This window comes from Babylonia areolata, chromosome 18, assembly GCF_041734735.1.
Source record: "Babylonia areolata isolate BAREFJ2019XMU chromosome 18, ASM4173473v1, whole genome shotgun sequence".
NCBI lineage: Eukaryota > Metazoa > Mollusca > Gastropoda > Neogastropoda > Buccinidae > Babylonia > Babylonia areolata.
In genome coordinates this window covers 13,111,483-13,126,540 of record NC_134893.1, presented here as the reverse complement: position 1 = coordinate 13,126,540, position 15,058 = coordinate 13,111,483, and the positions used below count along the sequence as shown (strand labels likewise).

Sequence of the window (15,058 nt, the reverse complement as noted above, 5' to 3'; positions counted from 1 at the left end):
CATTTGTTTACTGAACGCAGAGAACCCATTTGTTTACTGAACATAGAGAACCCATTTGTTTATTGAACACAGAGAATCTATTTTGTTTACTGACCACAGAGAACCCATTTTGCTTACTCACCACAGAGAAACCATTTTGTTTACTGACCACAGAGAACACATTTTCTTTACTGAACACAGAGAACCCATTTTGTTTACTGAACACAAAGATCCCATTTAACTTTGCTACCCCTATATCCTTTGATCTGGAAGTGACATCCAGAGATGAAAATTCTTATATTTTACATGGCAACCAAAAGGAGATTAACTGTTTATTTTTTCATTATTTGAATTTGTTTATTTTGTTCTTTTTCTCCAAACTTGTGTTTAATTACACATACTTAACCGTGACCCACTAGCGCAGACTTTTATTATGAAGAGTTTCCACTGTTAGAAATATATACAGAAAGCATGCATGCAAGTAGAAAGTCTTATATATTTTTTTGTTTCTGTCAGTGTTCATAGGGTTCAATAAAAAAAAAAAATTGTTAAAGGTTGTGTTCTAAGTGGGGAGGATTTAATCTGCTTTCAGAGATAATGCTCTAGAAATTTGTGAAAATTGGACACATGATGCAAACTCTGTCATGTCTAGAAGCATTATGTATTGTGCTAAGTGCAAAGAGATGGACACATGATGCAAACTCTGTCATGTCTACAAGCATTTTGTATTGTGCAAAGTGCTGAGAGATTGACATTTGATCTTTCACTCTATCTTGCCAAATGTTCACAAAGGACATGACTGAACAGTTTTTGTTCCTGCACTACTTGCAGTTACAGCGAAAATGCCAGTATTGAAGTTTTATCTCACACAAACACGCACCTCACACACTCTCACACTCTCACACACACACACACACACACACACACACACACACATCCTGTGTCTCTCATGCATATACACAAAGACACACACACATATATGCACATGCATATGCACATGCACACATGCGCATATACTACTGAGACAAGGTGATTATCAAAAACGTTTTACAAGCATAGGTCATTAAAAAAAAATTTTAAAGGAAGATTCCAGAAAATCATCATACACAGTCTAATGGGGAGTGCTAACCATTTTTCATCATGATGGTGCATGACATTGCTTTGAGTAGAGGTGAAAACTGCAGTAGCTGTTTGCTGCATGAGTCAGGTGGATTCGTGTTGAGCGGCATGGAGGTAATGCCACTGAAACTGCGCATGATGAGGCAGTAAAAATCGGGAGAAAAGAAAGAAAGGAACAAAATCATATTCAGATAACTCATTCTTCACCCAGTCCAGCATGAAGCGAAATGTTGTGATGATTTGTGTGCAGGGTCTGGAGTTGCTGCTACAGCTGCGCTCTGACAGCAAGCACAGAGTGGGTTTGTTGAACCGGTGTGGGGTCACCGGGTCCAGCTTCAGCCCCTACGTCCTCTGTACAACGAGGTGACTGCGTCCTCATATCTGTACATTGATGTTTGTGTGCATGTATGTGTAGCCCCTACGTCCTCTGTACAACGAGGTGACTGCGTCCTCATATCTGTACATTGATGTTTGTGTGCATGTATGTGTAGCCCCAATGTCCTCTGCACAACTAGATCACTGTGTCCTCATATCTGTACATTGATGTTTGTGTGCATGTATGTGTAGCCCCAATGTCCTCTGCACAACTAGATCACTGTGTCCTCATATCTGTACATTGATGTTTGTGTGCATGTATGTGTAGCCCCAGTGTCCTCTGTACAACTAGATCACTGTGTCCTCATATCTGTACATTGATGTTTGTGTGCATGTATGTGTAGCCCCAATGTCCTCTGTACAACTAGATCACTGCGTCCTCATATCTGTACATTGATGTTTGTGTGCATGTATGTGTAGCCCCAGTGTCCTCTGCACAACCGGATCACTGTGTCCTCATATCTGTACATTGATGTGTGTTTGTGTGCACATATGTGTAGCCCCTGTGTCCTCTGAACAACTAGGTTTCTGCATCTCATAATTGTGCATTGATATGTGTTTGTATGCATGTATGTGTAGCCCCAATGTCCTCTGTACAACAAGGTGACTGCGTCCTCATATCTGTACTTTGATGTGTGTTTGTGTGCATATATGTGTGTGGTGTGTATGTGTGTGTGTTCAAGTGTGAACATACATGGGTGTGCATGAGTCAGTGTATATGTGTGTGTGTCCATATGTGAACATACATGGGTGTGATGGGTCTGCACGATTCAGGGTGTATGTTTGTGTATCCGTAATATGATGGGTACACTTTTCTCAAGTACACCATGCAGACATTGCACCTGAACAGGAACTGATGACAGAGATTGACAGCATGAGTGAGGTAGCAATGCTGGGGAAGTAGAAGTGCATGCAACACTTTGTCATGTGTTGTCATGAGTTAGAAGTGAATCTGACAATTTGCGGTGTGTTACCATGAGATAGAAGTGCATGCGACACTTTTTCTTGTGTTGTCATGAGTCAGAAGTGAATCTGACAATTTGCCGTGTGTTACCATGAGATAGAAGTGCATGTGACACTTTGCCATGCGTTGTCATGAGTTAGAAGTGAATCTGACAATTTGCGGTGTGTTACCATGAGATAGAAGGGCATGTGACACTGCTATGAGTTACCAAGAGGAAGAAGTATATGCATTACTTGCTGGGCTACTTTGATTTAGAAGACAAGCAGTTTGGTGTATGCTACAATCGGGTGCATACAACACTTCACTGTGTGGCGCATTGAGCTGTATAACATAGCTGCCTACTGTTACAATGAAATATAAGGACATGTAACATTCTTCCAGTGGTTACAATAAATAGAGGTTGCATATGACACTGAGGTTGTACATAACACTTTGCTGCATTGCAGCAAGGTGATCATGTTATGATCTGCTGTGTATTACCTAGAGGTGAACTAGGTGGTGTGTGGTTACAGCCAAGTGAACGTCCAGGTGGCCAGCAGCCCAGTGGTTCCAAACAGTCCTGCCTGTGCCATGTTCACTGCTGTTGACTACTCTGCTGTCCTGGAGATCTTCCAGCAGTGTCTGAAAAAGGTGGGCATAGAGTTGACTGGCATCATCGGGAATCCTCTGTTTCCAGTGATATCTGTGTGTGCTCTTTCTTTAATTTAACATCTTTCACTTTGAGTGATGTTAGAAATTTACCATACTTTTTGGCCGATGAGGCGCAACTTTTTTTTCTTTTTTTTAACTCAAATCTGACCCTTGCGTTTTGTTAGCTGTGTATGCCCTATCTGTGTCTGAAAACTAAATTCTGACTGACACTTGGTGCTACCAGTCACAACAAATTCAATATATGACAACATTGTTGATCACAATAAACGCACACGATCGCGCTGAACAGCAACACTTCAGTTTTACCACTGTTCAATTGAATATGGTTTGTGTTCACCATTATATCAAATTGAAACCAAATCACATATTACACCAAGTTTCAAGTGAATGTGATCACAGTTTGATCTTAGGCCATGAAAAAAGAGCAGTCTGGGTTGGGGATAAATTTGTGGTGTGAAAATAGAGAAATCAGAGGTGAACTGATCATTTTTCAAAGCAGAACATAAAGCAAATTGGACAGAACTGAAAGCAGGACTTGCAGATTAATTCTGATTGAATAAGTTAGTGAACTGTGGCTTTACAACAGTGTACATTTGACTGACGCTGTAAAATTGTATTTGTAAAAAAAAAAAGTGTTAAAAAAAAGCAGCAGATAACAGAGCAGGTGAATGGGGCTACAGAGCTGAGTCAACAAGCAGACAAAAACAAGTCAGTTTTCAGTCCAGTTTTCTGAAGATTCAGAAAACAAGATCTGCTGCTAGCAGAGCCATGATGGAGGACTTTCACTTTACGGCAGATGCAGTTTATTGGATGTGTGCGCCTTACATGTATCCAAAATAATTTTTTTCTTTAAATTTAGGGGGTGCGCCTTATGTGCTGCAGGTCCTTGTAGGCTGAAAAGTATGCTATATTGTGTGTATGCGTGTGAATGTGTTCATACGTGTGTATATCTGTGTGCACGCATGCAAATGAGTGTGTGTGTGCTTGTATGTATGTGTATGCAGAATGCAATTTGAAATTGGTCTGGTTTAATCCCCTAATCCTGAACATCCTGAACATCAGGTGGCCTGAAATCATCTCAAATGAAGACCTCTGGGACAGAACCAAACAAGCACCCATAGAAGAAGAAATCAAAAAGAGAAAGTGGGGGTGGATAGGCCACACGTTGCGCAAGTCACCACTCAACATCACTCGCCAGGCACTTGACTGGAAACCCCAAGGCAAACGCAAAGTTGGCAGACCCAGGCAGACTTGGAGAAGAAGTACGGACACTGAAGTGAAGGCAGCCGGAATGACGTGGGCCCAGATAAAGAGGATCGCCCCAAACCGTGTCCGTTGGAGGAGTGCTGTTGCGGCCCTTTGTTCCCGAGCGGAGCTATAGGCATAACTCTCAACTAACTCAAATCCCCTAATTGAAGAGATGTGATTGTGACAGCAGTATGTTCCTCTTTCCCTTTCCATTTCTCACTTTCCTGCCCCACTCACTCTTCTTCCCACACAGGTACATATTCCTGCAACACACACTGGCATGCACTAACACATACCCTTACATGTGTCACACATGTGCACACATGAATATATAAGGATGGATATGCATCCATCAGTCCTGGGAGACTATGGAGTTGCACTCTTAGTGGTGATTGATAGTTTCGGATGTGGGTGTAAAGGGTAACACTGGAGTGGCAGTCTGTTCTGCAAACATGCCATATGCATGCACAAATATATTTTCATACTTGCATGAACATGTGACAGCAGGCATGCACATACTACTTCTTCGTTCGTGGGCTGCAACTCCCACTTTCACTCGTATATACATGAGTTGGCTTTCACGTGTATGACCATTTTTACCCTGCCATGCTCCGTTTCAGGGGTGTGCATGCTGGGTATGGTTTTGTTTCCATAACCCACCGAATGCTGACATGGATTACAGGATCTTTAATCTGCATATTTGATCTTCTGCTTGCATATACACACGTAGGGGGTTCAGGCACAAACAGGTCTGCACATACGTTGACCTGGGAGATTGCAAAAATCTCCACCCTTTACCCACCGCGCGCCATTACCAAGATTCAAACCCGGGACCTTCAGATTAAAAGTCCAACGCTTTAACCACTCAGCTGTTGCACCCGTCACGCACATACAAATATATTTATAATATATACATATATATATATATATATACATACGTATATATACATACATACATATATATATATATATATATATATATATATATATATATACTTTAATAAAAAATGTGACTATAGGAGGTGGACTGGCCGGTGCTGAAGACATTGCTGACAGGTCTGCCATCACTTCTGGAGAACAAGACGCTGGTGTCGTCAGCACACGCATCGAATGTCATCGCCCTCTGTGTACAGCTCTGTACTATGGTATGTCATTCTGAATTTGTGTGTGTGAGTGTGTAACCTGTGTGTGAGTGTGTATGTGTGTACATATGTGTGTGTGCATGCTTACGTGCTCTGTGTGGGTGTGTATGGTGTGATGCGTACAGTGTGATGGATATGTGTAGGTGAGTGTAATGTGGGTTTCAGTCTATGAATGTTGTTTTGTTTATTTCTTTGTGTATCTGTCTGCTTATTTCATGACCGGAATAATTGCAATATTGATAGAAAGTCGTTAGTATTAGTGCACAGGCCTTTTCTATGAATATTGTATGCATGGTGAATCGATGTGTTTGTCTTGGTAAATCATAGTGCCATGAAAAACATTTGCTTTTGCACTAGAAAAATGTTGTAGGTAATATAGCAAATTGGCGTGTGTGCCATTTCATGTGATTTATGGTAAGTCATACAGTGACATGTGTACATGTGTGTACCATGATGAACTCTGTATGTCTGTATGTATGTGTGTGTTTGTGGGTGTTGGGGGAGGTGTGGGGGGTGCTTTGATAGTTGTGTATACCACATGGATTTTTTGTTTTTGCACAATGAGTCATATCTTGTCATTTATGTTCCATATTCTGTGGTAATATGTGTGCCATGTTAGTTGTGCAAAAGATGTTTTAAAGTGTCCATTCAGTTAGAGTTAGAGTGTGGTACTCTAGGCTTTTGTGTATGTTTATTGTGGACTGCCATGTCGACAGGTGAGCCAGAGGAACCAGGGTTTGATGCGTAAGTTGCAGCGTGTGCCAGATGGCTTCAAGATCTCGGACTATGACAACTGTGTGCTGCCTGTGGTGTCTGCCATGGTGGCTTACCATCCCATCATGCAGAAAACTCATGAGGTTGTTCCTCTTTGTGTGTGTGGCGAAAGTGGGGGGTTATCTGTGTGCCTGTCTGTCCGTGCATATCAATGATAGTAATAGTAATGCTGTTGAATTAGTTGTATGACATGACAAAATGATAGTGATGGTAAGGCTGATGAATTAGATACATGACATGACAGAACAATTGTGATGCTAAGGCTGATGAATTTGTTGATGACAACAGTGGTGATGCAAAGGCTGATGAATTGGTTACATGGCATAACAGAACGATTGTGATGGTGTGGTTGATGAATTGGTTACATGGCATAACAGAACGATTGTGATGGTGTGGTTGATGAATTGGTTACATGGCATAACAGAACGATTGTGATGGTGTGGCTGATGAATTGGTTACATGGCATAACAGAACGATTGTGATGGTGTGATTGATGAATTGGTTACATGGCATAACAGAACGATTGTGATGGTGTGGCTGATGAATTGGTTACATGGCATAACAGAACGATTGTGATGGTGTGATTGATGAATTGGTCACATGGCATAACAGAACAATTGTGATGGTGTGGTTGATGAATTGGTTACATGGCATAACAGAACGATTGTGATGGTGTGATTGATGAATTGGTTACATGGCATAACAGAACGATTGTGATGGTGTGATTGATGAATTGGTTACATGACATAACAGAACAATTGTGATGGTGTGGTTGATGAATTGGTTACATGACATAACAGAACGATTGTGATGTTGTTGATGAATTGGTTACATGACATAACAATGATTGTGATGGTGTGGTTGATGAATTGGTTACATGACATAACAGAACAGTGGTGATGCTAAGGCTGATGAATTGGTTACATGGCATGATAAATCGGTTGTGATGGTGTGGTTAATGAATTGGTTACATGGCATGACAGATTGATTGTGATGGTGAGGCTGATGAACTGGTTACATGACATAAGAGAACAGTTGTGATGCAAAGGCTGATGAATTGGTTACATGGCATGACAGATTGATTGTGATAGTGAGGCTGATGAACTGGTTACATGACATAAGAGAACAGTGGTGATGCTAAGGCTGAAGACTAAGTTACATAATATGACTGAATAATTGTGATGGTAAGGCTGATGAATTGGTGACATCATATGACAGAATGATTATGATGGTAAGGCTGATGAATTGGTGACATCATATGACAGAATGATTGTGACGGTGTGGTAGATGAATCAGTTACATGAAGTGATGGAATGATTATGGTGGTGAGGCCGATGAATTGAATCACAAAACACGACATAACGTGTGTGAAGGGAAGTACAGGGTGCAAACTGTCCTGACGGTGTTGTTCCTGTGTTGGCAGCACCAGGTGATCAAGTGCCTGGAGTTTGGCCTGGTGTCAGGCGTGGCCAAGGTGTGTGTCACCTCCCTCAGGATCTGCTCCCTGGAGATGCCCGACCAGATGGTGCGTGACCTGCCCTCCGTCCTCCTCAGCCTCTCCAAGATCTCTGCCACGGTCTCCATGGCCATCCCTGTCCTCGCTTTTCTCTCCAGTCAGTGCACTGTGTTGTTGTTTTTTTGGTGGGGGGAGGTGTGTGCGTGTGTGTGTGTGTGTGTTTCAAGGATGTGGGGTGGGCTGAATTCTTGTTTTCATCTTATTTGTCAGCTGTTTTGGTAACAGAAAATACAGGGGGAGGGGTTACTCCCAGATTTGATCATTCTTGCCAGTCCGTTACATTTTCAGGTGGGTTCGTGAGATAAAGTAGAAACAATTCCATGAGATGCTGTCTTTGTTTTGGTTTTTTTGTGTGGTTTTTTTGGTTTTTTTTGTTTTTTTGTTTTTTGTTTTTTAAGTTAGCTGAATCAGGAAAACATGTTCTACCATGTCTGTCTCTGCGTTGATTTTCCATGTTTCTTTCACCATTGAAAATAGCTTCGGAGTTGAGTTGAAAGGTATGTTCCATAGAAGTTGCACATGCAATGCAATGAAATTGATGTGAATTGGAACACCTGTGAGACAACAGTAGTATGAGATTGTGGGTTCTGGCGGCCAGTGTGGACAGAGTCAGAAATCACTACTTGGAATACAGTAGTGGGTGATTACTGATTGGGAGAGTGAAGATGGGTCGCTTGGTTTATTTATAGTCTGTTATCACAAGTTGCTGATTTAACTCCTTCAGCCTTATGCCAAAGAATGGCCCTGGCATCAGAATGGAGTGATGGCCCAGAGGTAACGCGTCCGCCTAGGAAGCAAGAGAACCTGAGCGCGCTGGTTCAAATCACAGCTCAGCCGCCAATATTTTCTCCCACTCCACTAAACCTTGAGTGATGGTCTGGGGCTAGACATTCGGATGAGACGATAAACTGAGGTCCTTCATGCAGCATACACTTAGCGCACGTAAAAGAACCCACGGCAACAAAAGGGTTGTTCCTGGCAAAATTCTGTAGAAAAATCCACTTCGATAAGGGGGGGGAAAAAACTGCACGCAGGAGGGGGGGAAAAAAGGGTGGCGCTGTTGTGTAGCGACGCGCTGTCCCTGGGGAGAGCAGCCCAAATTTCACACAGAGAAATCTGTTGTGACAACAAGAGAAATACAGTACAATTTGTCTAATTAGAGTGGTGCACATGTTCCTTTATAAGCATAAACTTCAAGCAAATCGAATTTAATTTCTACAGTATTTTTGACTGTTTTCCCATGTGTCAGTTTGGTGGATAAAACCTGTCAATATCAGTATATTTTCTTCATTTTTCTGCATCAGTGTGGCAGGGGAACCTGCCCATGCTGTAAACTCCCTTGTAGTGAAGGGGTTAAAGCTCTCAGTAGATCAGAAAATATCTGGATTCCCATTTGTCAAAACAACGTTAACAGAGAAGAAAGAAAGGAAAACAAATAAACAATTGAAAAATGGAGGGTGGGGGTGAAGAACATTCGTAGAGCAGTATGGATTTGGAAGGGTTGCCACCATGAACTGTGAAGGGAAGTGATGGTAAAACAGGTGTCTATATCAGACAGGTGTTGGAGCTGTGTACACGAGATTTGACTTGCACTGAAGTGTCACACACAGCATGACTGTGGGTAGGCATGGATCATGATGACAGTATCTTATGTATCATATCATAATGAGATTTTACAGATGTTTTGCCAGAAGGGAAAACTGATGCATGATGTATGTTGTGGTAGGTATTGTGCGTCTCCCCAAGCTCTACGCCAACTTTAACAAAGCCCAGTACCTGTCTGTCTTTGGTATTGCTCTGCCCTACACAAACCCCTTCAAGTAAGTGCTCTATTGTTTCTCTGTATTTTGAACCTTCTATCTCGCTCTATTTCTATGTGTCTTTCTGTCTGTCTATCCCTCTCTCTCTCTGCCTCCCTTGGCCCCCTCCCTCCCTTCCCCCAGTAATCAGAGATAAATATATAACCAGTGTGCATAAACAAGACAGTAAGTGCACATGATACTGGTAAAGTTACTAAAAACAATAATAGATAACCTTAACAGTCTTGATGTATTGTGTGATACATGCTTCAGGGGCTAAATTGATTGGGTTTAAGATGTATGCTTGAGACTCTTTGAGCTGTATGAATACACCCATTCACCACCTAATGTTTAATGCATGATGTATGTTTGACATATGAAATAAATGTTCACCTTCATGTTTGTGTTAACATACCCTGCTGTCACAGGGTGCTTGAACGTATTTGACCATCAATGGCAGCGATATGTGGTGTGCGCATGTACTTGCAGGTTCAGTCACTACACAGTGTCCCTGGCCCACCATGTCATCAACATCTGGTTCATTCGCTGTCGCCTGCCCTTCAGGAAAGGCTTTGTGAAGTACATTACCAGGGTAAGTGGTGTGTGTCTGTGCTTTTACGTTTGTTAATGCTGTTATGTGTCTTGTCTGCTCTAGCCAATTTTCAGTGCACATCCGTTCTGTCTTTGTAATGTCTGTACGTCAGCTACAGACAAGTAGAAGTTATTGCACAGGTCACATACTTTCTGTGATATGTGCAACATTTTTTTCACTGAACATGCCATAAGAATCCAGTCGACATTGCCCAGGAGGTGTGTGAGCAGCAAAGTAGGTTTAATGCAAGTTAAATATCAGACAATAAAACATTGTATAAACAGCCATTACAAAACAAAACCAAAAAAAAAAAAAAAAAAATGATGAAAATAGAATAAGAATACTTTATTGTCTGTAAAAGAGAAACTGTTGACACATTTGCTGATAAAATTGTGACTTAAAAATAAAGCATTTCATCTACAGAGCAACACAAAATTTGAACATGCAGTAGAAACACAGATTCATAAAGTTATTAAACAAGATATAAGGTCATAATACATTTACATTGTGTTTGTGCATACGTGATTATAGAAACACAGATTCATAAAGATATTAACAAGACAAAAGACCTTAATACATTTACATTGTGTGTGTGCATACATATAGAAACACAGATTCATAAAGATATTGAACAAGATACGAGACCATAATACATTTACATTGTGTGTGTGTGTGTGTTTGCATACATATAGAAACACAGATTCATAAAGATATTGAACAAGATATAAGACCATAATACATTTCAATTGTGTGTGTGTGTGCATACATATAGAAACACAGATTCATAAAGATTTTGAACAAGATACATGATCATGATACATTTACATTGTGTGTGTGTGCATACATATAGAAACACAGATTCATAAAAAGATATTGAAGAAGATATAAGATCACAGTACATTTATATTGTGTGTTTGTGCATACATACAGACACACAGATTCATAAAGATATTGAACAAAATATTAGATCATAATACATTTTCATTGTGTGTGTGTGTGTTCATACATATAGAAACACAGATTCATGAAGATATTGAACAAGATATAAAATTATGATAACATTTACATTGTGTGTGTGTGTGTGCATACATTTGAAGGTGTGTGTGTACAGCACCTGAGCAGTTATGTGCAGCGACTGGCCCGGGAGAGCCAGCTGGAACAGCAACGCCTGGAGCGACACAACCAGAACTCTGCACTGCGCAACCGCTCTGGGTCAGAGGGTGCCGCCTCCAGGTGAGACTGTTTCTTTCATTTAAAAAGATATGTCTGGAAAGGTGCTGACTAGATAGGCAAAGTTACATAAAAGGTTGAATGACGTAAGTTTGGTTTTCTGCTTCTGTTGTTGTTGTTGTTGTTTTTGTTGTTGTTGTTTTTTTCAGAAAGATGAGGCTCTATTAGAGTTTAGTTTAGAAAGTATAACGTTAAAATCTCAAAGCGTGCTGCAATGTTAAATCGCATTGTTCTTTGAAATTTGTGTTTATGATGTATGATATTACTGGGTTTTTACTGTATTGCTTTTGTTAATATCTGTTCTGAATATTCCAGCTTCACAGTCTTGTTCTACACTGAAAAGTAGTCATCAGAATTTTAATTACCCCCTATTCCCCTTTCTTTATAGGCAAAGGAAAAAAAAAAAAAAGAGATAAGAACCAAGTTTTAAAAATTTTCCCTCCCCTTCCTTATTTTAAACAATGGCCAGTTTTGATGCTTCTTTTAAAGGAAATTAAGTGGAATTTTATATTGTATTAAATTATCGAAAATGCACAGTCCATCTTTTAAGAAAGCTGCATAGAGTAATTGTGTACATTCCTAACTAAAGTGTGAACATTGTCCAACATGAAAACATGGTCAGCACATTGCATCTGCACTGTTGTTGATGCTTTCATCAAGACGCAGGATGTTTTCGGGCCCGCCTGCGGTGCGTCGGGAGCGCCCCCTGCCAATGGACGAGAAGATGACTCAGTTTCACCAGGAGTTGATGGAAACGGCCATCGATTCATTCTCCCGCTACGCCTTTGGCAACATGTCCAATGTTCTTAAAAGGTCTGACATGGTTTGACAGGTTGGCTAACTCTGTTCTGTATGTTTTGTTGCATAACAGCCTGTTTTCTGTGTATTGTGAAGTGTAGTCCCTCTGTTTCTGTAAGAAAGAAAGTATATGATTTAAAGAGAGTGAAATATTAATAGAAGTGAATAGTGTGATTGTATTTGTTACTCAGTCTGGCTTCGCGACTAAGCCATTATTTTTATCAATAGGGGGCTTAGTAGGTTGTGTCTTAAGTACGTTAAATCAAAACAGGCACTACTTGGCAGCATTGCAGGGTCTCCTCTGTTGTGTGGCCTCCTGGCGACCTAACATTGATAGTTACCTGTGTATTGCTGACACTGGGACTGCGACAGACACACCCGGGTGTGGCCATGTATGGGTGACTTGGAATGAGTGGTGTGGGAGAAATGCCACTGAAACAGCGTAAATGATGGGGCAGCAAAAAAGAAAAAAAAAAGAAATAGTAGATATTTGGATTTGTTTTACATGGGGTCAAAGTGACTTAGCTGAAAGCAATGAAGACAAGGAAAAAAAAGGGGGAAAATACTGTCCCTCACATGTTATGGCACTAACTCTCACCAGCTACTTTCTGCATTCTTGGATGATTTCAGCCAGCATTATTTAAGTGGTGAAAAAGGGCTTAGAAAGACGATCTGATTCAGAAGAAAATTGTTGTTAGACACAATACAAATGTCAGTAATTGTGTTGGACGAAGTGGAGAGACCGCCGATGCTGAGAGTAGTGGTGGTTGTGGTGCTGTCAGGTCACCCATGGGGGATTTCCTGCTGAAGGATGGGCTGAGTGAAACCTGGCTGGTGGGCAACAAACTCGTCACTGTCACAACCAGTGGTGGGGGCAACCGGGAGAATGGCTCCATGTTTTGTAGCAAGTGTCTGCATCGGCTGCAACGCTCCCACAACAAGGTGAGAGACATGTCTTGCACAATCATCTGGAACTGAGTAAGATATGTCTGTGCAGTCATTGCTACCTTTTCAGTGGGTGTGTGTGGATGTACCATTGAATGTGCTTGATCTGTGTTATTGGATGTACCATTGAATGTGCTTGATCTGTGTTATTGGATGTACCATTGAATGTGCTTGATCTGTTATTGGATGTACCATTGAATGTGTGTGTTATTGCAGAAAATCGCATATATTATTTAAGAATGTCAGGCGTCTTGGAGATGAGGGGCACCTCACTTATGTTTTGAATTGTGCGTTACTTTTTTGTGTGTGTTCAGCTGTCTCCAAAAGAGAAGCGGCGTAGACACAAATCGGCCATCTTTACCCGCAGCATCAGTGAGATGTCAGGAGAAGGTGTGGGGTCAAACAGTGGGGTCAGTCCTCACCGGGAGGATGGGCGTCAGACCCGCGATGACATGAGTGTGGTGTACGAAGGCTCGCGGGATGATGCCGCTGTGCAGACCGGCAGCTCTTTGTCCTCTGGGTTTGACATCGAGTCTTTGGGATCCATGTTCAGGAGTGAGTCACTGACGATTGTAGTGCATGTATGTATTTGTGTGCAGTTACTTGTGTCTGTGATATACTTGTGTGTGTGTCACATGACTAAATGGGTGTTAGTTGGGTGGGTGCAAGCATGTGTGTGTGTGTGTGTGTGTGTGCATTCCAAACATGAATGTGGACATAAAACGTTGAGGTGAGATCAGTCTGTGACTGCATGTGTATGTGTCTGTCCATCAGTACCTGTTCTTGTACCTGTGTGTGTGAATCAAACCCAGATACATGTGTGTGCCTTTGCAACCCGTTTGAAGCACACAGTGCTGACTTCTCTACCTTTCCCCCCACCAGGCTGGCGTTCCCAGCACCAGGACAAGAGCCTGGTGTCCTCCAAACCCTGCCCCTGCTGGTGCTCAGGGTGGGCGGAGATCGTCATCCGTGCCGCCAGCGGTAACGTCGCCTGGATCATGCGCACAGAGAATCTGCAGTGCCAGACTGGTTCCTATGGCGACCCGTCCATGCCAGACATCACGTTGTTGTTCAGCCCGGTGGGGACGACATCGCCGGACACAGAGAGTGTCAGTAAGCTGGACAGTGGGAGTCTGAAGGAGGAGGAGTACGACACTGTCCATGCTGACATCTTTGGCTGGGAGACCCGCAGTGAGTGATGCTTTTACTGTGTGTGTGTGTGTTTTTGTATTTGTGTGTGTGTGTGGAATTATGTGTGTGTGTGTTTTTGTGTGTGTGTTTGTATATGACACCTTTGTGTGTGTGTGTGTGTGTGTGTGTGTGCGTACATGTGTTTGTGTGCATACAATTGTACTGTACCTCCTTATTGACATGACAGGGCCCCCACAATTGTTGAAGTTATTAATTGTAAATGAAAGAGGTAAAGAAAACATTTTCTGGTGCATCAAAACCTTTGAAAGTGACATCAATTCTTGAATGTTCATTACAGTCCTTGTGAACCTGATTGGAATGAAATGTGATGTTTTTTGGTGTTGATGGACTGGTCGGTTGGTACAGCATTAGTCCTTTGTGTTGTGTTGCAGGTCAGTTAAGCCCCTCAGAAGGTGACCATGAGAAAGTGAGTAAAAAATAATATATACAGTTATGTGTGCAAAGGTCTGTTACTGTTACTGACAGCTTTGTAGATGTGAGTTTGGATCAGTTAATTATTCTACATGCAGTAGAACCAGAGGTATAAAAAAAAAAAAAAATTTTAAAGCCAAGAAATGACACCAAGCGCCACTTTAATGTTCTATATCTTAGTAGTTTTGTAGTTGTTTTTTGTTTTTTTTAAATAATGACAATAATGATGATGATGATTCTTGAAAAAATGCCTCTTTCTTTCTTTTTTTTTTTTGCGGTACAATATTAAATAATCTAACTTCT

The 15,058-nt window shown here is 41.4% G+C and overlaps 1 protein-coding gene across 15 annotated transcripts in view; it reads left to right on the top strand.

The window, feature by feature from the left end:
* The window catches only part of LOC143292463 (tuberin-like), a 51,067-nt gene that overhangs the window by 22,444 nt on the left and 13,565 nt on the right, over nucleotides 1–15,058 (top strand). For all 15 annotated transcript variants that reach the window (XM_076602763.1, XM_076602762.1, XM_076602760.1 and 12 more), the window contains 13 exons: nucleotides 1,349–1,461; nucleotides 2,950–3,067; nucleotides 5,356–5,481; nucleotides 6,195–6,335; nucleotides 7,676–7,865; nucleotides 9,495–9,588; nucleotides 10,057–10,159; nucleotides 11,271–11,392; nucleotides 12,050–12,202; nucleotides 12,970–13,129; nucleotides 13,447–13,687; nucleotides 14,015–14,323; nucleotides 14,716–14,750. In XM_076602763.1, the coding sequence (XP_076458878.1) occupies nucleotides 1,349–1,461; nucleotides 2,950–3,067; nucleotides 5,356–5,481; nucleotides 6,195–6,335; nucleotides 7,676–7,865; nucleotides 9,495–9,588; nucleotides 10,057–10,159; nucleotides 11,271–11,392; nucleotides 12,050–12,202; nucleotides 12,970–13,129; nucleotides 13,447–13,687; nucleotides 14,015–14,323; nucleotides 14,716–14,750 (1,905 nt within the window). The remainder of the gene's footprint in view (nucleotides 1–1,348; nucleotides 1,462–2,949; nucleotides 3,068–5,355; nucleotides 5,482–6,194; nucleotides 6,336–7,675; nucleotides 7,866–9,494; nucleotides 9,589–10,056; nucleotides 10,160–11,270; nucleotides 11,393–12,049; nucleotides 12,203–12,969; nucleotides 13,130–13,446; nucleotides 13,688–14,014; nucleotides 14,324–14,715; nucleotides 14,751–15,058) is intronic.